This window comes from Triticum aestivum, chromosome 6A (genome assembly GCF_018294505.1).
Source record: "Triticum aestivum cultivar Chinese Spring chromosome 6A, IWGSC CS RefSeq v2.1, whole genome shotgun sequence".
Classification (NCBI taxonomy): domain Eukaryota; kingdom Viridiplantae; phylum Streptophyta; class Magnoliopsida; order Poales; family Poaceae; genus Triticum; species Triticum aestivum.
In genome coordinates, this window is record NC_057809.1 from 395,558,389 (window position 1) to 395,566,992 (window position 8,604).

The 8,604-nt window shown below is 44.3% G+C and overlaps 1 protein-coding gene across 2 annotated transcripts; it reads right to left on the reverse strand.

Moving 5' to 3' along the window:
- Positions 1-4,210: 4,210 nt before the first annotated feature.
- On the reverse strand, positions 4,211-6,418 carry LOC123127637 (uncharacterized). Of its 2 annotated transcripts, XR_006462722.1 has the most exons (4): positions 5,876-6,418; positions 5,586-5,780; positions 4,857-4,966; positions 4,211-4,696 (listed from the first exon to the last, which is right to left on the reverse strand). XR_006462722.1 is itself a non-coding variant. In XM_044547396.1 (3 exons), the coding sequence occupies exons 1-3, from the start codon at positions 6,259-6,261 to the stop codon at positions 4,942-4,944; spliced, it is 606 nt and encodes a 201-aa protein (XP_044403331.1). In that variant the 5' UTR covers positions 6,262-6,417; the 3' UTR covers positions 4,211-4,941. The 2 variants fall into 2 exon arrangements, 1 of the variants encoding a protein (XP_044403331.1); XM_044547396.1 differs by having other exon boundaries at positions 4,211-4,966; positions 5,876-6,417.
- Between the last annotated feature and the right edge of the window lie 2,186 nt (positions 6,419-8,604).

Sequence of the window (8,604 nt, forward strand, 5' to 3'; positions counted from 1 at the left end):
TAATATACCGTTGAAAAGCTAATGAAAATGCGAAACTTTTTAATGTTGATGGTTTTCTCTGATTCGTAGCCGTTCTCAAGTAATTTTGAAAATGGTGAGATCATTCGTTCTGCCTTTATCGCGAAATAGATTCTTCGAAAATGCACCGCATGAAGAACCTGAACTTCTCGGCATGTCTACTTGAACTTCACTTTATTTTTTCATGTGCTTGTTTTGCTCGTAGTTCTCCATCCACTCATCGAAATTGAGCAATTAATATACCAGTGGAAAGCTGATGTAAACATGCAACTTTCCCGTGTTGATCGTTTTTTCATACACGCGACGATTTTAAAAGTTTTTCATCTGAAATTCATTCAGTGTAGCAGGTGAACTTCCTGCTGTTTTCACGTTGAACTTATGTGACGTATTTTCGTTTGTAATTTTCTCATCCATTCATCAATGTTGCACAAATGATATTCCTTTTGCACAAACCTCTCTCACAATAATTTTTTTAACATTCTCCGACGGAGGACTTGAACTTATAACAACAACAAAATTGGACCTTGCATTTTAATTTATTTTTCTCATATTAAACACATACCATGTAGTACATGAACTTTTTCCATTTTTATAATATGAACTTATTTCTTTTTGAAATCAAATTGCTCTCAAATAATAACTGAACTTCTTTGTGGATTGAGAGAGTTATTTTAAAACGCAAAAACAATTTCTTTTTTGTGTTTTTGAACATGAAAATACAAGGTGAACCTCTCGCAAGAATTTTTGAACTTCCTCAGACAAAGCACTTGAACTTCTTTCAACAAACCTTTTAAGATTTTAGTTTTCTATACTTTTATTCTCCCCTGAAATGCATTCCTTGCAATAGTTGAACTCGTTGTTTTCACCTTGAAATTATGTCACGTATTTTTGTTCAACCTCTCTCACAAGAATTTTTGAACTTTCAAGGGCCGAGCACTTGAACTTCTAGCAACAAAATTTTGGACTTCACCTTTTTATTTTTATTTTTTCTTATACGAAACACACACCATCCAGTGCATGAACTTCTGACTATTATCCATTTGAACTTCTCTCTATTTTGCTTTAGTAACGAAAAAGTCTGAGTTTTTTATAGACATCAAACCTCTCTAACCTTTTTATTTGAACTTTGTGTATTATTTAGAAATGTGAAAATTGGAGTTTTGCTAGAAACATCGAACTTCTTTGTTATTTTCAATTGAACTTATTGGTTTTATTCATTAGTAATTAGAAAATTCCAAATTTTTAAATAAATATCAAACTATTATGCTTTTTCCAATTGAACTTCTAGGTCTTTTTTGAAAACAGAGAAAATCTATTTTTATGAACTTTTTGAACTACTGAGTTTTCTTAATTTGACTTTCTTGGTATTGGAAAAAAAATTGAACTTCTTTGCTATTTAACATCTAGCTTTTCTTTGTACAAACGAGGAAAATGCATTTTCTCTATACATTTTGAGCTGCTCTATTTTTTTAGTTTGGCCTTCGTTTATTATTTAGTAATGGGGAAAATCCTAATGTAGTAATAAACATCGAACCACTCTGTTTTTTAAATTTTAACTTCTAGTTATTTTTTAGAAACGAGGAAAAACCGTTTTCCAAAAGCGGGGAGACCCATGATATACCTTCAGAAACATGCTGAAAAGACACACCTTTTTTCTTTTTGATCATTTTTCTCAAATTCGCCATGGATTATTAGATATTTTTTAATACGGTAAAACTTGTTTCGGATGATGTACACCACACTTTTGAATTGTTTATCGAAATATAGCATATGATATACCGTTGGAAAGCTTATGAATAGAATCAACTTTTTTCATGTAGACATTTTTAAAAAAATTCATCGATGTTTATTAGCAGTTATAAAAATGCCAAAAATGACACCATTTTTTGTTTTCTCTTTTGAACATGTAGCTAATAGCTTTTACAAATTTCAAACTTCTCGGTTATTTTAATTCTGACTTCTTTTGTTTTCATTTGTGCAAATATTTTTTATTACTTTTTAATAACATCAAACTACTCCCATTTTTCAATTTCAACTTGTTGGGATTTATTCTTTAATAACTTGGGAAATGTGAATTTTTATAAACATCAAACTGCTCTACTTTTTTAATATTTGGAATACACACTATTACAAAAAGAAACACAATATGTGGTCACAAAGAAGAAATATTGAAAACAGTAGTTCGATAAAATCAGCGGCTCTCATGTACAACCCAATGTATCATGCGGATGAGCTTTAGGTAATTCCCAATACATAACTGAAAAAGCTAAGACAAACCAATGCTCACCATATACCCAGTTCAACAACATGTTGCACAACCTCTTCCCCTGAACCTGCTAGCGAACCATGGCCACCAATACCCAGTTCAGCAACATGTTGCTCCAGAAGCGCTGCCGATTGGCCTACTGTCTCTTTCCCCAACTTAAAAATGCAGTCATTTCTCAGGTGCCAACAGCGCCAGAGAAGAAGTAGAATTTTAAGTTCAGGAAAAAAAGAAGTAGAATTTTTGCCCAGGTTTCAGTGCTGCAAGTAGATAACAGATTCTGCAGCCAATCCTCTCCCGACTCCTGGAATATATTTTCACCTGGGAGCTCCCATAGTCTTCTCATTTCATTCCTTAAGGCTTTGCTTTTTGTGCATGCCACCACCGAATGAAATTCATTTTCCTCCACACAACTGCAAATACTAGAAGAACGCCCGTGCGTTGCAACGGGGCCACATTAACTTTAAGAGTTCAATATTAATATTCTCATACATATCAATCCTTCTTCTCCTTCCGTCTGCCACCGAGACAGGGACCTAGACTTTGTGCTGCTCTTATTGATTTCAAACCCAGACGAGATGGGGTGGTGGGAGGGGGGACGAAAAAACCCAGACGAAACAAAGGAGAAGGAGAGCCTCATCAGTAGCATCATGGTGAATTTCAAACCTAGCGTTGTGCTCCGCCCAACGAACATGGACGCCGCCGCCGGCGGCCCGGTGGAGCTCGAACCCGAGAGACTCTGCTGCTTGCTGGGAGGGGTCGGGGAGGGTCGGAGCACATGAGCATTGACGTGAAGACAGAGTAGGCCGGGGAGATTACTGTGCACGCCGCACAGCGACTTGGACCTCGGAGGGCCTTAGCTCTGTCAGGAGGAGGTCCCGAGTTCCTGCCGAGGACAGCCTGACGGGGGAGACGCACGGCCGCTCGCGCTGCCCGCAACGCGACCACGCTCTGCCCTAGGGTTCTGCGACGGTGGCAGCGTCGTCCACAGCCACACCCTCTCTGAGTCCTGCCCTGAACTGGGGTTCCGAGATGGCGGCGGTGGCGGAGGTCTCTGAGGTTGGAGAGGGGCAAGATGTAGGACGGCGGAGGCTGGAGCCTAGAGCGATGGCGGCGTTTCGGGATTGCAGGCAGGGGGACGTGCGAGGTGAGTGTTTTTTTTCACCGGTTTATGTTGTGTTGCCTACACGGATATATAGGAGAACAAATAGGTGGATTATAATTCCTTCCATTGTATAAGTGCTGGGAAAGGAAGCGAGGGACAAAAATCAATCGAGGGGCCTTTAAGAGTAGAGATTAGTTAATTGGATTTTTCTTTAAAGTCTGTTATTTGTTTTCTTAAAATTTAGTATATGTTTCCTAAATCAAATTGCATTGATGGGATGGATCGATTGATTTGGATAGTCTATTATTTGTTTTCTTCACATCCATTATATGTTTCCTAAAGCAAATTGCATTGATGAGATGGATCGTTTGATTTGGATGGATCGATTGATTTGTTTCCTTAAAATTGGATTTTTTTTTTAAGTCTGTTATTTGTTTCCTTAAAATTTATTATATGTTTCCTAAATCAAATTGCATTGATGGGATGGATCGATTGATTTAGATAGTCTATTATTTGTTTCCTTCACATCCATTATATGTTTCCTAAAGCAAATTGCATTGATGAGATGGATCGTTTGATTTGGATGGATCGATTGATTTGTTTCCTTAAAATTGAATTTTTCTTTAAAGTCTGTTATTTCAAATTGCATTGATGGGAGGGTGACGCATGGAAAGTTATGATCCGTTAAGATTTTTTTCGTTGTGTGAGAGGATGACACGAAACTAAACCGGTGGGGTAGGGGAGGGACGAAAAAAACCAGCGAAATGAAACGGGTGGGAGGTGGGAGGAAGTACCAAAGAAGTACCAAAAAAAACCGGGTGAGGTGGGACGAAAAAAAACCTGGAAGCGAGACTACCAACTGCTCCATTAGGAGTAGAGACTACAAACACTTTGGTCTCCGGTGAGCGCTTCCACCTATTCTTCTTGGTAGCCAATGTGCCTGTAGCGACCCTCCTACCGAATACTAACTCTTCCAGGAACTTTGGACTTCCAAATAATGTCCCAAATACTTCGGTCATACAGCTCGTTAGACGAACAAGAAGCACGTGTTCCAGTTTGAGATTTGAGAGAGTATGCTAATTTGTAGGCGCTCTTAACAGTAAACAGTGTGCTGCTGTTGAACCTTCAGCATTCCTTATATAAATGAGCTTGAACCCCTGGAAACTTGTGAGAAATGAATGCATCTCTCGAAATCCATCGATTGGTCAAGAACAATTCCTGGGATCCTCCCACATCATGCATAAAAGTTGGCCTTCAGTCTCTATAATAATATTATAGGAATCCTTCAATCACCATCAACATGGTTATCCCTGTAGGTCAACTATCAATTTAAGATTCTGAACATACTAGCTTAGGCAAAATGTGCACGAGTTACTGAAGAAACTGAAGATTGTTGGCAAACAACATAAGGCAGTAAAGGTTGTTTTTGAACTTCTCGGTTTTTTTATTCTGAACTTGCGATTTATTTACTTTTTGTAGGGTCCAGTGCGACTGCGGGTGCTGGGAGGCCGGGCTTCGCTCCCTCAGGTAGCTGCGTCCACCACTGCTTAGGACATCAAGCCGGGGAAGGAGGGACAGACCTGACAACAAGCACTAGTAAGTTTTTGAATATAGTGGACATCCTACTTATAAGCTCAGGAGAAAAAAGCACATCAAACTATGTACGTCACAGTGCAAAGCAAAGGAAAATCAAAGTGAATGCTTAGTTACAAAAGTTTCCTTACAAGCATTAACGCCAAAGTGAGGAAATAGCTACAGACTCACGTAGCAAAGGGCAAAACACACGGGAACATAAGCAATTTACATTGACCTTTTGTATGTTCACTATATGCAAAAAGAACAGAAAAATTAAAGTAAGTTCTCATAAGCATAAAACAAACAGGTTGAGGGCACACTATCAATTGGGGAAATTTCTGAATCTTCTGTACACAATCTTAAACAAAGAATGAATTACTAATTTTTATAGTACAAACTTCTTAATCTTATTCTGGCACACCAGCACCTGTACATACTTGAGATTTAGGAGAGAACGAACGAGTTGAACAAAGAGTTAATTTTCACATACAAATTTCCAAATCTTCTGTATATACTTGAACAAACAAGCCAGCAAAAAGACAGAGCATAACACCAGCATTTATATGTGAGATTTAGGAAAATGAACTAGAAAACGAACTAGCAAAAAGACAGAGAGCACAACACCTGCGGGATATGGCACATGGATAGGGAGCCGCGCATGGCGTGAGAGATGCCGGGGAAGGTCGATGACATGCGCCGAAGAAGGTCGACGATAGATGCCTGTGCAGGTCACGCACAAGGGGTGGCCACCCCATGGCCAGCTTGCATCTACGCGTGACGTCGAGGTAGCAGCCTGAGCTAACACCAAGGGTGGGACGACTGGGCGGTAGAGGGAAGGGAGCTGACTTTAGCGAGCTGGCTACAGGAGTTGAACGGCGTGGAGGGGCTATATTGAACTGCTGCATCCCACGTACCCGTCGGCAGAGGTCCCCGTGCAGAGGTCGATGAGAAGGCGAAGCCCTTCATCGCCGGAACTGTTGCCGGCAGCGACGCGCCGAAGCGGGGGCTGCAACTCATGGCAGGGCGGAGGGCGGCTCCGGCAGTGGCGGATCCCGCGGGGTGGATGGGGGCATTTGTTGCGGATCTCACGGGGTGGGATGGAGGCAGCCGCTGCACCGGTCGGGGACGAAGAGCTGCCGCCGTCGTGGAAGCAAGGGGAAGGGAGGCTGCTGCTGCAGTTGAAGCAGGGGGAGGACACGGCGGAGGCGCGGTTGGTGGTCAGGGCCACGATGGCGGTGGTGAGCGCAGGTGACGGTGGTGGCGACAACATCTCTGGTTGGGGGCAGGGCGGTGGCCGCATCTCCGGTTGAGGGCAAGGTAGTGGCAGCGGCGCCGGTTGGGGGTGGAGCGGCGAGCACGTCGCCGGTTGGGTCGAGAGGAGCGGCGGGTGGGGGATTAGGATCGGGGAAGGTCGACCTGGGTTGGGCCTTTTTCTTACTAGTTCGGAAACATTCCCATCAGGCCCTATATAATATACCAACTTTTCTGGTCAGGTGCTTAGCACGGATCTCCTCGCGTCCACTACGGTACGTTTTGATATATCTATACCTACTATTAAAGCAAGGTGATATTCTTGGTTTCGTCCCGCATCTTTCTTTTCTCTAATAATAAAGCGCCGTGGGTTTCTGGTCGTCCGTCGTCGCTGGCGTTTTGTGAAAAAGCCCCTCGGTTTATAAAAAATCAACCCGCAGTCCCTGTTTTAGTATGGGTCTATATATAACGTTTCATTTTGCAAAAAAAAACCTGTACTCATTTGAATTTCACTCGCTGTCCTCCCGTCATCTTATCCATTCCTCCTGCGGCAACGGCGGCGGCTACGCCCATTCCGTCGTGCGCCGTCGACGGCCGTCGCCGGCGTGTGGCCACGGCGAAGGTGGTCGGCCCAGACGGCTCTTTGGTGCAGTTCGCGGCGCCCGTCATGGCGGGCGAGGCGCTGGGGGACGCCGCCAGCGCGTCGAGCTTCCTGTGCAGCGCCGACGAGCTCCGCTTCGACGCGCCCGCCCGTGCGCTGGCGGCCGAGGAGGCGCTGCAGCCCGTGTGGCTCTACTTCGCGAGCTCCGCTTCGACGCGCCCGCCCGTGCGCTGGCGGCCGAGGAGGCGCTGCAGCCCGGGTGGCTCTACTTCGCGCTGCCCATGTCCATGCTCTGCCGGCCGCTCTCCGGGCAGGAGATGGCCGCCCTCGCCGTCAAGGCCAGCTCCGCGCTCGCCGTCGCCAGCGGTAAGGGGCGGAAGGCGGCTCGGGTGGCGCCTCGCGCGGGAGGATGGAGTCCCTGACGAATTTTTGCTCCCGTGTTTTATTTGAATTTCTGACGGAAATCCTGCTCCCGTGTCCTTCTCAAACTCCTGCTCAGGTCTCCTTCTCAAACAAAGAAACCGTCCCGACCTGGATTGGAGTTCGCTGCTATAAGTTGAATTGTTCTTGGCCCGAATCATGAACCAGGCCAGCGCCACCAGCGAGTAGTGCACCGTCGCTTATGCTCCTTATCATGTCGCCTTTGAGTACGCTGGAGGAACAGGCACCGAGTTCGCCTTTGAGTACGCCGGAGGAACCGGCACCGAGTTCGCCTTTGAGTACGCCGGAGGAACCGGCACCGTGTTCGCCGGAATTCTTGGTCCAGAGAAGCACTCTGAGTCCAACGGTGGCTACAACACAGGTATGTGATGCCTCGACCTCCCTCAAAAACAGCCCTGCTGTTGCCCCTTCCCTCAAGCTTTTGTGTGTTCAGAGTATCTGTATTGTTTGATTTTTTGCATGCACTGTGGCTGGACATGATGTTGGCAGTGTATATCTTCTAGGCCAATTACTGAATAAATCTGACCATGGTTGATTCGGCAGTGTACTGATTGCTTAGTATAGATTGAAGCAGCTTATGCATTGGTGGGGCTGACAACTGAAGGAACTGCCCTGTTGTTGCCCCTTCCCTCAAGCTTTTGTTCTTCAGAGATTTATTTAGAGAGATGGTAACTGAGCAGTAGGTTGTTTTCTGTATTGTTTGATTTTTTACATGCACTGTGGCTGGACATGATGTTGGCAAATACACTAGAGATTATGCTGCAATCTAGCATATATCTTCTAGGCCAATTACTGAATAAATGTGACGATGTTTGATTCGGCAGTGTACTGTTTGCTTGGTATAGATTGAAGCAGATTTTGCATTGGTGGGCCTGACAACTGAAGGAACTGCATCCTCATGGTGGCGCCGCGTTCCCTACTTTATTGTCCATGCTTCATAACATTTTTTCAAGAATAAAAATCGTGACATGCATCCATGAGCACTCCTCTTGACTTGATTGTGTGTTGTAGGGACTGAAAGCCTACCAGTAATTGGGGTGGTCTGCCACTGAACATCCTCTCCAGCAACACCACAAAATACATATAGTTCCCTTTGATGTTTACATATAGCTTAAATTACAGATGTTTTTCCATATATTTAACTTCCAGATTGTGTCGGAGAATATTTTTGCTCCTTTTCCATTGTTCGTTGCCCATTCGTCCCGTTCTGCTCCTGTTTGTCATGAGTAATGTGATGTGTTGAAATAGAGGGCACAAACTTATGGGGCCTTTTAGCCATGGGGCTACCTCGCCCACGCCACCATGTGTCGCATGCTATTCTTCGTGTCGCCAATGGGTCCATATGATTCA

What these genes read in the sequence shown, in the direction of transcription:
- LOC123127637 (XM_044547396.1), bottom strand. Translation starts at nt 6,261, where the DNA reads ATGCGGCCACCGCCCTGCCCCCAACCAGAGATGTTGTCGCCACCACCG. An exon ending in ACGGGGACCTCTGCCGACGG is followed by an intron (nt 5,781 to 5,875) that starts GTACGTGGGATG and finishes TCTACCGCCCAG; the next exon opens with TCGTCCCACCCTTGGTGTTA. An exon ending in CCATGTGCCATATCCCGCAG is followed by an intron (nt 4,967 to 5,585) that starts GTGTTGTGCTCT and finishes GCTTGTTGTCAG; the next exon opens with GTCTGTCCCTCCTTCCCCGG.